The 13142-nt window shown below is 33.9% G+C and overlaps 1 protein-coding gene across 7 annotated transcripts in view; it reads left to right on the top strand.

Moving 5' to 3' along the window:
- The window catches only part of LOC105465816 (potassium voltage-gated channel subfamily H member 8), a 383293-nt gene that overhangs the window by 191327 nt on the left and 178824 nt on the right, over positions 1 to 13142 (top strand). For all 7 annotated transcript variants that reach the window (XM_071090847.1, XM_071090848.1, XM_071090846.1 and 4 more), the window contains one exon: positions 7973 to 8100. In XM_071090847.1, the coding sequence (XP_070946948.1) occupies positions 7973 to 8100 (128 nt within the window). The remainder of the gene's footprint in view (positions 1 to 7972; positions 8101 to 13142) is intronic.

Here is a 13142-nt window from a genome sequence, read left to right as displayed (position 1 = left end):
GGTGGTATTATGAAAGAGACTCATTTCCTGCTTTCCATTGTTTTCCACTTCTAAATTTAGTAAAACGCACATGTATTATTTTTATTATTCAAGGAAGAAATGTGTGTGTACTATTTAATTGTAGTTGAGCTTATAAAAAATAAATGCAATAAAAATGCTTGAAATTCTTGATATTGAAGCCAATCAGGCATTCTTTCTTTTTTATTTTTCTGTATTTCCCAATTTTCCATAATGAATTTAAATTACCTTTATTCTCTCTCTACATATATATTTTTTCTGTGTTTTCCCAATTTTCCATAATGAGTTTAAATTACCTTTATTCTCTCTCTCTAAAATATGTATAGTTTTTAGATTTCAGCCTTTTTATAAGTTACAAAAACTGCCACCCCACTAAATGAGACTGCTCCCTTCGTTACAGTTGAATATTTTTAAAGAAGAGTCCTTCTATTGCATTTTATAAAGCTTTTTTAAAAAACACAAATGTTTACTGAGTTATATATAAAATCTGGTATTTACAGAGATGGTCAAGGGGTTTTTTTTATTTACAGATCTGCTGAATTATATTGATTCCCTAAAAGGGAACGACCCTTAGCATAAATCCTACATGAGATTGATATATTTTTCTTTTACTGTATTTCTATATTCAGTTTACTAATGTTTTATTAAGGATTTTTGCATCTATAAGTGAAAGTGATATATATATACACACACACATACATACACACACACACACACACACACACACACAGTTTTGGTACCAAGTTTTCCAGAGTTGTAAGTGTATTCACAAATTTTTTGGCTCTTTTATTCTCTGAAGTTGTTAAAAGAATTATCTGTTCTTTTAAAGCTTGATAACTTTGACTTTAAAACCCTCTGCAGTAGGCCTCAGAGAGGGGTGGTAAGTGACATGAGATAGTCTCTTTCTCTGCTTCTTTCCACATTACTGGTCTATTCAAAATTTTTACTACTGTTTGGAACTATTTTGGTAATTGACTCCTGCCCTCAAAGTATTCATTAAATCTACAAAACTATGAAAATGTAATTTTCTACAAAGTAATTTTATAATTTCTAAAGTCTTCCAAATTCATGATCTTGTTTTTATTCTGAATATTATTTGTGTTGGTCTTATTTCTTTTCCTTGAATACAACTGCCAGAAGTTTAATTCTCTTATCTTCTTTCCATTTAATTGGCCACATTTTAGAAAGCGTTTTGTTTTCTGTTTCATTTTTTTTGTTTCTATAACCTAGTTTACTCTTATTTGTTGTTTTCCTATTAAATTATTATATTTATTTGGTGTCTTAAAGTTCTACATATTTAATATTTTAAATATGTAGTTTGTTTCATGTATTAGATATTTTATATGATATATTTTGTAATAGGTACATTTTAAGTATTGATTTTTCTCTCATTCATCTGATTACATCCATTGAGTTTGGATATCAAATGTGCTTATTAACATTATTTCTTTTTAAAAAGTCTTTTATTTCCAAAGTCTACAAATTTGCTTACTAATTTCTCTTAATATAAAAAATTATACAGAAATTTAATAAATCAAAATAGAGTTTGAGCCATTATATGGAGAATTGTTTTCATACACATGACTTCTGTTTTTTGGAATATTTTTGAAATTGTGTTTGCAGAACAAAATCAACTGCTATGAATATTCCATGAGCATAGAAAAGAAGAGAAATTCTTTCTTTGGTAGATACCATAGATACTCATTCATTAATTATAGATAATTTTAACATTAACATTATTAATGTATTAGCCGTAATAACTTGTAAATCAATGTATTAACATTCCCTATAATTTTATTTATTTTTTGCCACCACAGCTATCAGTTTCTGAGACAGATGAAGTTACTTCACTGTAATTTTGGATTTTCAGATTTCCTGTGTTTTTAATGTTTTTCAATGCTGTATAATTTAGAATGTAAAAATGTATAATTTTATTGTAATTTTTTTAAAAGGACGTTTCCTTTGCATCTTGAACTATAAGTTTCTGCATTGATATTTAAATGGGAACAAGTGCTCTATTTTTTTAAAAAGCATGTTATAAAAGTAGTTTACAATGTAAAAGTCGGGATATGAGAGAAAGTGGAAAGGAAATAAAACCGAAAATGACAACTGGAGAGAGACTACATTTCAGCGTACGTCCTTTTTAGTGCAAGAAAGAGAGCGAAATAAGAGAAGACCCTGTCTAGCAGAGAAGATAACTCCTGCCTAGAAGAGATCCATTTTGACTCAACACTATAACACAGATAAGTAAAAATATTGGACAGGCTCACAGCTCAGTGATCTATTATTTACTATGGTGAGTTGGAAAGAACATGTGATTTCACGGAAGTTCATTGAGAATTCAAATATCAGCCCTCCCACTTACTGTGTGAATTTGGACAAGTACACAATTTTCATGATCTTCAAGTTTGTTTTATGCTTTTTTCCCCCTTCAGTTAATAGAAAAACTAATGCCTAACAAAGTGAGGATTAAAAAAGAACCAAGACAAAGTTCCTGGCATAATGCCTAGAACATGATGGAGGTTAAGGGAATGTTGCTAATACATGATGTTTTGTTCAGAAGTCCTAACTCAGTGGAGTCTAATCATAACTTTAATTTTTTTCCTGGAAATTTTCATCTCTCAGTGTTGCTTAGTAATTAAAATGGCTTATTTAATTATCCTGCTTACTGACCACTACCTCCTCCTCTTGTATTTTACTTATTTACCTTCATTGACCTGATGGCAATTGAAATCTTCACCTTTTCATCACTGAAAGAAAAAGGGAAGGCCTAGATTTTCTCCTTTTACTCCGAACACTCTTACTAGATAATTTCATAATCAACTAATTGACAAATCCAGGCAACTTTTATCTCTACACGTATTTCAAATGTGCCAGCTTTGCTCCACATCTACTGCTAGCTACTACTTTAGTCTCACCATGTTTTTACTGATCTACTAAAACAGGCTTCTGAGTAATCTCCTATCAACTTCTGTTGTCTCTTTCTAATAAAATCACCCATTGCAAGTCAATTTGTTCTTTTGAAAACTCAAATGTTCTCATGTCATTTGAAGGTTTAAAATCTTACTGTTGCTTCATGTGCTCCAGCACTGTAGCTTGCTAATCTGTGCTATGTTATAGGAAACAAGAAGAGAATGAGGGAGACAGAAAACACACACACACAGAGAGAGAGAGACAGAGAGAGAGAGAGAGGAGAGAGGGAGATAGAGGAGAAAGAGAGAGTTATCTTCTTATTCAAGTAGCTGCAAATATATATTTTAGGCTTTTAAAAAAATAATTTAGGCTTTTTTGTTTGTTTCCTAACTAATACTTTTATCATTGCACTTATAGTCAAGAGCAAAAATTCTAATGTGGCTTCAAAGGTGCTGAATGAGCTGTCTGACTTCTGCCTACCTTCTAGTTCCCCTTTTTACCGCTCTTCCTTCCTTTCACCATATACTAACTCTTCTGGACTTCGTTCAGTTCTTCAAAGATGCTGAACTCCTTTCTGCCTGAGATCCTCACACCTTGTCTTTGCTCCTCTGATCCTATCTTATTAACAACTATTGGTTCTTCAGATTTTAACCCTGGGTCATCCATCTCAAGCAGTTTGTTCCCTACCACCACCACCACTACCACCGCCACTCTGTATAATTTTATCAGGTTTCATTGTTAAATGGTTTGATATCACTTTATTGTTGTCCTTTTTTGGTGAAATAATTTTACATTAAAAATATATATGAAGTATAAAATATTATTACAAATCATTATATACCCCCAATCCAGTTTAAGAAATACAATTATACTAATACCATTTAGTAAGGCATGGTGGTCAACTGGAGATTCTGTTTTCTAGCCTCTTGTGCAGCTGGTTGTGGTCATGTGATTACATACAGTTTTACAGCAGTTGTACATTTCTCTAAACAGTATATTATTTAGTTTTACACATCTGTGAATATTGTTAAAATGTTGCCATTTTTTCTCTTTCATTTTTTGCTTTTGTACTCAGTATTATGTTTTTGAGATATTTCTGTGTTAATAGGAAGACACTATTTCATTCATTTCCCATTTATTTCCTATGTAAGTTCAATTTTATGGAATTATGATATTCTATGTCATTACTATGCCTATATGCATTGTTTTATTTGTGGACATTTGGCTTATTTCTAGTTATACATACACACACACCCATATGTTATGTGTATATATACACATACTGATGTGTTTGTGATTTGTGTAGATATGCAGATTAGAAATATTGCTGTCATGAATATTATAGTAAAGTAGAATGATTTTTTTTTTTTTTTTTTTTTTTTTTTTTTTTTTTTTTTGAGACAGAGTCTCGCTCTGTCGCCCAGGCTGGAGTGCAGTGGCGCTATCTCGGCTCACTGCAAGCTCCGCCTCCCGGGTTTACGCCATTCTCCTGCCTCAGCCTCCCGAGTAGCTGGGACTACAGGCGCCCGCCACCTCGCCCGGCTAATTTTTTTGTATTTTTAGTAGAGACGGGGTTTCATTGTGTTAGCCAGGATGGTCTCGATCTCCTGACCTCGTGATCCGCCCGTCTCGGCCTCCCAAAGTGCTGGGATTACAGGCTTGAGCCACCGCGCCCGGCCAGTAGAATGATTTTCAACCCAATCTTGCATGAGGGTTCAATTGTGACTAACTATTTGCACAGAAAACTTTTTTTTCTTCCATTTAGAGTCAAGACTATCACAAATTATTCTTTGACCCTTCCCTTTGAGGGGACCTTTTCTAAGATGGTAAAACTGCTATCGTTTGATTTGGAAAATCTCAGTTATTAATTAGATTTCTCCGCTGAGAAGGGAATTGGCTTATGGACGGTTGTGAATATCTAATCTGGTTCATTTTGTAGTTAGTATTGTAATTCCACTTGACATTTTGAAGCCAATTGATATTGTATAAGCAGTCTGTTGGCCATTCCTACCAAATTTCTGTAGAGATTGTCTGAAAACTCTGGCTGTTTTCAAGTTTAAATATATTTAAAATTACTCCTTGCTGGAGTAATAATTCCATTTTCAAATTTAATTTACAAAGATTCTATGTAGATCAAAAAATTTCACACACGAAGATATGATCTTAACTTTTAGCAGTAACCATGAAATGTGCTTTGTTCAGCCACAAGTTTTTAAAAAGTGTCCTTTTTGATATTATTCTGGGTGTTTTAAAATCTATTTTTAGTGATGCAAGTCTATAGTAATGTAGCAAATTTGGTTTTCAATATTTTTTCAAGTATGCAGCAAAAGGTGAATGCTTTTTTTAAAAGTAACATTCAATTAGACTTTTGCAGTGAATCAAACACCCCATTTGCTGGCCATTAAAGCATTCCCAAGTGGTGTGGGAATTTTGGAGGTAGGGGTAATTAAAGTCCATGAAAGACTTGGATTGAGGTCTCAGATGGGCAGCAGGAATTATAATACCTGTTACTCTATGTGAAAGTTGATAAAAAGCAGCAGTCCGGAACACTAATTGAAGTCACTAAGGGACTTGGTTCTGTGTGTGGAAAGAAGAGGGACTCGAGACCAATCTGACTTCACATACTGACTCTACTCCTGTTACTAGATGTGTGACCATCTAATGTGTTATTAGACCTTCAGTTTTCTCATCTGTAAATGGCGAATAATAATACTTATTTCATAGGATACTTACGAGGATCAGTTTTAATAATAAATTTGGAAGATCTAGAACAGAGCCTGGCACACAGTAGGCATCAACAGCAGTCTTATGGCTTCTATGACATAGCAACTAAACCAAATTTTTTTTATGAAGGAGAGATATCAAAGAGCTTTTATAATAGTAGAGAGATTTTATGATGAACTTAAATAGATTTTAATGTTTTTATATTTTGCAATAATTGTAACATAGATACAATTTATTTAGGGTGAAATTTGATCAAATAATGACTAAATGTTTCTTAATGTAACATAACCACTTTATTTTTCTTGAACAGTAGCCCTTTAGAAAGAAAACGATATAGCTAGATCCTTACTTTGTTTTACTAAAATATAGTCCAATTGGATTAAAGATTTAAATGTTAAAACTTTTTAAAGTAAGGGCAAAATATATTGGAATAAACTTGCATATATTTTTGTGTGACAATAGTTTGGCTATGCAGGGCATAATGTCTAGACACCAGAAATAGAAAGATAAGTCTGACTGAAACCAGTGGCAAATCCATATAGGTCTGCAGCAAACTCGATGCTTGCCTTCTTGGAGGAAAGAATTCAGCCAAGGGGCAGAAGTAGGTTTAAGGCAGAGGGAGAGACCAAGGCAAGTTTTAAGATTGAGAGTTTATTTAAAATGCTTTAGAGCAGGAATGAAAGGAAGCAATGTACACTTGGAAGCGGGCCAAGCACGTGACTTGAGAGATCCAAGTTCTCTGTTCAGCCTTTGACTTGGGGTTTTACACATTAGCATGGTTCTAGGGTTTCCATTTCTCTTTTCTTGACTCTTCTTTTGAGGTAGGCTGTCCACATGCACAGTGGCCCTCCAGCACTAGGGAGGGGCTGCATGCACAGTGTGTTTACTGAAGCTGTGCACATGTTCATCTGAGGTGCTTTCCCTTACCAGTAGTGCATTCCCAGAGGAAGGTTATGTACCAGTTAAACACCACCATTTTGCCTCTTAGTGCACATGCTTGAGCCCACTCGTTCAACTCCTAACATCACCAGCTCAGGTGTTTTCTACCTATCGGGATACTGTCTTTCACTGGCACTGGCTGCAGCCAATTATCATTTCAGAGCGACAGTTTAGCAACCACTAGGCCATCAACTAATGTTTGCTTGACATTCCTGGGGAGATGGTCCTCTCCTGCACTGTTCATGTCTGACTAACTACCTACTGTAACATGACAACAGGTATTTTAGAATTTATAAACTGCGTAAATGAATTCCAAAGTCAAGAATAAATTGGGAACATTTTTGGTGGCAAATATGATGAGAAAATGGCCATTACTCTAGTATACAAAGAGCTACTGCAAATAAATTTAAAAACACTACTTCGATTTCAAAATTGACAAAACTGAATAGACCAGAAAAATCAATACAAACAAACAATAAATATTTAAAGCATGCTCATCCACACTCATGATTTTTATAATACAAATTAATATGGCATTTTTCAACTATCCAAATATTAGCCAATACTTATTTGATAGTTTATAGTTTTGGCATGTGTGTGGTGAAGCAGGCACATCTATTCACTTGCTGGTACTGTAAATTGCTGGAATGAAATATGGAATATGTATACCAAAATTTAAAATGTACATACCTCTGCCAGTAATTCATTTACTTAATAAACTCAAAGCTGTATGCATTTAAGAATTTTCTTTGCAGGATTGGCCACACGGATTTTGACAAAAAAATCTTAGGTAAATCTGAACCTTCATGATAGAGAAACAGTAAAATTAATAAAATTAGTTATATCCTTAACATAGTGTGCTATTAGCTGTTTAAAAAAATAGGAGAGAACTATAATATGCAAATATTGAATGATTTGCAAGTATTTTAATGTGAAAAAAGTAATAAGTAAACAATTTTTACTGTAAACATATATATATGCAGAGAAAAAATAATTATAAGTGTGGATATAGGGTACATATTAGAAATTTTTCTGGAAAGAATGTTTTTAAATGTTGAGAGTAGAATTAGCGATTTCAGTGTGGAATAGCAGGAAGGAAGGAATAATACCCATTAATGATTTCCTGAACTATTTGAAAGTTCTCCTCTGTTCATGTATGTTTTACTTTAATTTTTAAAAATTAATGCAATCAATATGATGATAAAAATGTACAAATTATAAAGGACTAAAATTAAATTAAATGTCATTAGGATGCAGCAGATTATTTTAGGTATTGGGAAACATGTACAATATGCTCTTGAAAGGGAACTGTCAAAACGACATTCTGGAGGTGAAATGATGCATGCATTTGTGTCTAATGAGCTTTATTTTCCCCCAGACAAAGTCAAAGGAAGATCAAGAGCAGGGACCCACTTTGACTCAGCCCGGAGACGGAGTCGAGCAGTCCTTTATCACATCTCTGGGCACCTGCAAAGAAGAGAAAAGAACAAATTGAAAATAAATAACGTAGGTGGTATGTGTGTACAGGACGAATGCTAGTGTTTCCCCTGGTGGCAATGTTTGACTCGTTAAAGAAAGGCCTCAATTACCCATTTACTGGCTTGCCTACATTTTTTTTTCCACTTTGGTTTGTGCTTTTCTATATAGAACAAACTGGAAAAGGTCAGCAGTCATGAGGCATTTCTATAATAAAAGTGCTTAATCATAGTGTTATCACAGCATAGAGATTAGAATATTATTGCAGTGAAGTAAATATGGTACTAGGGACACTGCAAATGGGGACACACTGGTTACATTTTATGAAACAAAAATGATGCAGCAAGTCATATTACACATTCATAGTTTATTGGTTAAAATTTCTCAAATTTAATTTTAGTTCCATCGTTTTGCACATTATCTAGTTCTACAAATGCTTTTATCCAGGAGAAACATGACCAAATCAAAGCCATTACGCCACTAAAAAACTTTCATTATATATAAACACAGTTGAAAATTTCACAGTAAAACACTGGATTTACAATTGCATACCATACATTAAACAATTTTGGAAAGTCACACTTTTAGTAAATTACAATAGAGTTGCTTTCTGAAATATGGTGTCTCTCTGTCAAAGTCACAACAAATAACTATGCCTGTATAAGGTGATTCTTTCCAATTTTACATGGCATATATCCTCCAGGATTTCACACTGAATTTTGTAACTGGTTCTTAGCACTAAGAGATTTCACTGAGAAACCTAGAACAATATCTATTTAGTTGTAGATAGTCAGAGTTTTAAAATGATGTTAATGTCATTAATTTGCCTTATGGAATCATCAAAACATATATGGGGGGTTGTGTGACCATAGGTGGCAGATTAAATACCAGCATCTAACTTGCCAATGACAAGAAAAAGTCACATGAAATGACCAGATCTATTTTGGAATTGATTTAAGATCCAGAAGTTCTGGGAGTTAACGACAGAGTGGGGATACTTTGGCATTTTATTTTTAACATAGCAAGCTCAAGGACTACCTAATCTGACATACACATACACATGCTTTGATAAAACAGGACCATTCATCAGACATACAAAGTATTCATTTCTCTGATTGTAGTGAACAAAGAAAGATGTATGAACCCAGGGTGAGGAGCGAGATTTGACATGAACGTGCTGCAAACCTGGCTCTACTTCAGTGCAACTTTCTGGAAGCCAAAACAAGATGTTTTGAATCATTTGTCCTCCCAGGACCATCAACCATGTCCGTGCTGGTCTGCCATGTACCACTGTGGAGGGTCACATTTTGATTTTTTTTTTTTTTTTTTTTGGTCCTAATTCAATATAAAGGTTCTCTAGGGATACGTGTGCCCTAGTGTTATATTGATTTCCTGGGAATCCAGGGAGAGGCTTGAAACAGTACACACCACTTGATCTATGGATCCTTCCACTGGTGCCTATTTACATCCCCTTTCAGTTACCAAGTCAGCCTTAGTGACATAAGCAAGTTATAGGAAGAAACAAAGGTAACTACATCTGGGCTTGATTCCATGCAAACCAACCAGCAAAGCACCTAAACAAATATTATCCACAGATTCTGTAAGGCTGAAAGCTGACACTATCTAGCTTTTAGTGGAGAATTTAAACGTAGTAAGAATTAGTGCTTTAAAATGCATTTGCTGGGCATGCTATTTTTCCCTTTAGATTTAACAAAGTACAAAGCAGTACTTAAAAATATGATTTCAAAAAAAGTATAACTCCCATTACTTAGCTAATTTGCTTAATTGCCATTCATTTAAGAAATACAAACATCAGGGTAGAGTATTAAAATAATACATAGTAATTTAAGACGCCTAATCAGCACAGTGACTCTAATACTACAGGTAATACTACAGGTAATATCTAATACTACAGGTAATATCTTATTCCTGAAGCAAAGTATGGAATCAGGAATTGCCCTGTTCACCTGTTCACCATCTCCTTTCAGGAATAACAGAGTAGAATGGCTAAATGGCAGATAGAAGGAAGACAGAAGGGAGAAGAGGAAATGACTTGTATAGTTTATTAAATAAACAAATTTTCTGGAAATTCTGGCTGTAATAACATTTGCACACACAAAAAATAATTCTTAACATTTTATAGTCATTTGCTATTTACAAATTCCTTTTACTTAAATCATATTATTTGATTCTCATAGAAGCCAGTACTAGGTCTGATTTTTATTAGTCCCATTTTAATGATGGAAAAAACTCAACTTATTAGAAGCAGCAGTTGTGGTACCCAATCTTTAATCTTCTAATTCAAAGCCACTGTGCTTCTGACTCTTACCTTGCTGTTTCTCAGATACAGTTCTGTGGAACAGGAATATATGCTTCAGCCATAGTCAAATGAACTCATCAGGTCATCAGCAGGTTTGGGAATCAAGATGCAACATATTTTAGTCTGGCTCTAACTTTGCCTGGTATACCTTGAAAAAGGTGTTTTCAAATTCTACCTTCCTTAATTTGTTATTCTGTCAATCAAATAAGAATGAGATGATGCAAATGTTTCCAACACGAAGAAATGTTAAAGATCACACTAGAGCCTTGGAAGCTTGAAAGGAGAGTGCTACAAATGCGTATTTCCGGCAGGGGACAGTGGTAATCATCAAAGGCATACACTGGCTTTAGATTACTCACTGAAATGACTGTAGAAATATTTTCACATTCTCTTGCTCATTCAGATGATAGCTTCAAAGGAACTATTGCAAAAATAGTTTAGGAAACAATTACCTTAATTAGGCACTGGAGTTAACTATTTTGTTGGTGTCACAGGTTAGAGGTTAAACATCTAAAACACCATTGGTACTAAAGAAATATGATTGAAGATTAATAAGTAAGATAAACCTAACATCTAGAGTAGACAAACTCCATGTTTGACAGTTACAAATAACATGTCTTCTTCCCTGCTTCCTGCTAAAAAGCATAATTTTACAACTGTGTAGAATTTTTCTTTACAATTTTAAGTATTTTTTTCATTTGAAAGGATTTTGATAAAACGTTACAAAAATTGGTGGAAGAGGAGGAGCATCTATTTTTTTTCACTCAGGTGATTATGTAAAGATGTTTGCAGGATTTGAGTTAACAACATTTCAAAATTTAAATCTAATCTCAAATGCATTGAATTCTCAGTATCTTTTAAAAATATTTTTAAAATATGTTCTAAGTAGCTTACAAAATGAAACCATGTGATTTATTTTCTGATTTGTACAGAAAAGTGATATATTGCTGAACTTTTGTGACAGAATCCCTAATGCTTCATTATCAGCATAATCAAAAACAAAAGCAAAAACTTCACTTTTTAGTTTTCCCAAATCATTACCCCTGGATATCAATGTTCCCTCAAACACTGTAAAATTTTAATTTCTGTAATATGATAGGAAAAATTTATGTGGATAGAAAATGAGATATTTCCCATGGCTTCTGATAACTCTTTATTGTAGTAAATATTCAGGGAAAATTTGGATTAGAATCAATCATGTTGTTATAACTAGAAGTGTTTATCAATAGTGGGAAGATTAATGGTTACAGACCTCAATTCCCTCTTCCAATGTAACAGACTGAATTTTTACGAGAAGCCCAACAGGGCTACTTCGTCTCCTCTTCTCTGTTTTATGCCAAAGTCTACCTTTGGAACTGGTTTCTTCAAACCAGAGAATGAGGCAAAGGAGACAGGATGAATATCAGGGAATTGTATGAAACATAGATGCAGTGGCAGATGGGCATCTAAGGACCATCTGGAAATAGTTTAACAGTGACCCACCACGAAGTGCTGACATTATGAGATGCCTGTGTGGGTTGAGTGAGAATATTAACAGGAAGTAGAAACATGGGTTGAAAATACCTACCAAAGAGAAATGCCAGACAGGGGTGCATTAATATCAAGGTAGCAAAACTATTGAATCACTGACAGTCACCACTTAGAGCTAGATGTCCCTGATGTTTCTGAACCTTTCTTGAATCCTCAGGTACTTCAGGATCCCTGAACATTTCACATTAATCTGCCCTTCCCTCAATGAGTGAGACAGGCACAACATAGTGACCTACAAGTAATATATATTCTGGAATTTTTAACTGCTCTGTTAATTCAACTAAACTTTCAAATATAAGTTTCCATTACCTATCTTGGATTTCTCATTAATTGAGGTCAAAGCAAGGTCTGCAAGTATCTGGTCACAGGCTTGTCAAATTTCCACACATGCTATTGTTGGGCCTCCCTTTGTCTTCTAGCAACAAGGGAATTGTTCATCAATTTGAACTGCATTCAAAGCGAAGTGCTTTTGCAGTTATCAAAAACTCCAGCTATTCTGCATTTAGTCAATTGCACAGTGAACACTGGCTTTCTCCTCCCCTGACTTGAATAATAACTCTTAAGTAACTGTTTCTTACTTTACCATCTGAACAATGTCTGGTGCATGTCAGACTGCATCTGTGTCTATCAAGGTAATGAGGTTTGGGTTCCCAACTTCACCAACAGCCACAATGCAAAAAATGAAAGTAGTTAGCATGACTTAGCTATATTTGGAAAGAAATGTAAACTGTTTACAATATATTATTGGTCATATATCTATTCTTTTTGGAAAGAAAGATACCATTGCTGTCATGAGTAAAATATCAGGTCAAATGTAGTCTTTAGATAATGACTGTCATCAGAAATCTATAAGTATACAGAATGTTCCCATGACAATAGGAATGTAAATATAGCTTTGTGTTTATAATGTGTGTAGGATTACATGTAACTGTGAATGTTTTTTGATGACATCTTAGGTAATGGTCTTTTTTATTTTTTAATGAACAAAATCTGGGTTACTCACTTAGCTTCATGACTAAACTCTGCATATTCCTGTTCCTTATAACAAAGATCTCTGCTCAGTTTTAGATGTTTAGATGTTTTGCATCACCAACTTTTAAAAGTCACTTGTAAGATATTGCATTGTGTAGTGAATGATCCTTCTCACAAAAGTGTATGTTTCAAACTATGTAAACCTTGTTTCTAATGTTGTGTTTCTCCTTTCTCTCCTTTTGGTCTTCAT

Source organism: Macaca nemestrina, chromosome 2 (assembly GCF_043159975.1).
Source record: "Macaca nemestrina isolate mMacNem1 chromosome 2, mMacNem.hap1, whole genome shotgun sequence".
Lineage (NCBI taxonomy): Eukaryota > Metazoa > Chordata > Mammalia > Primates > Cercopithecidae > Macaca > Macaca nemestrina.
The sequence above is the reverse complement of the archived record's forward strand: the minus strand, read 5'-3'. Positions and strand labels throughout refer to the sequence as shown.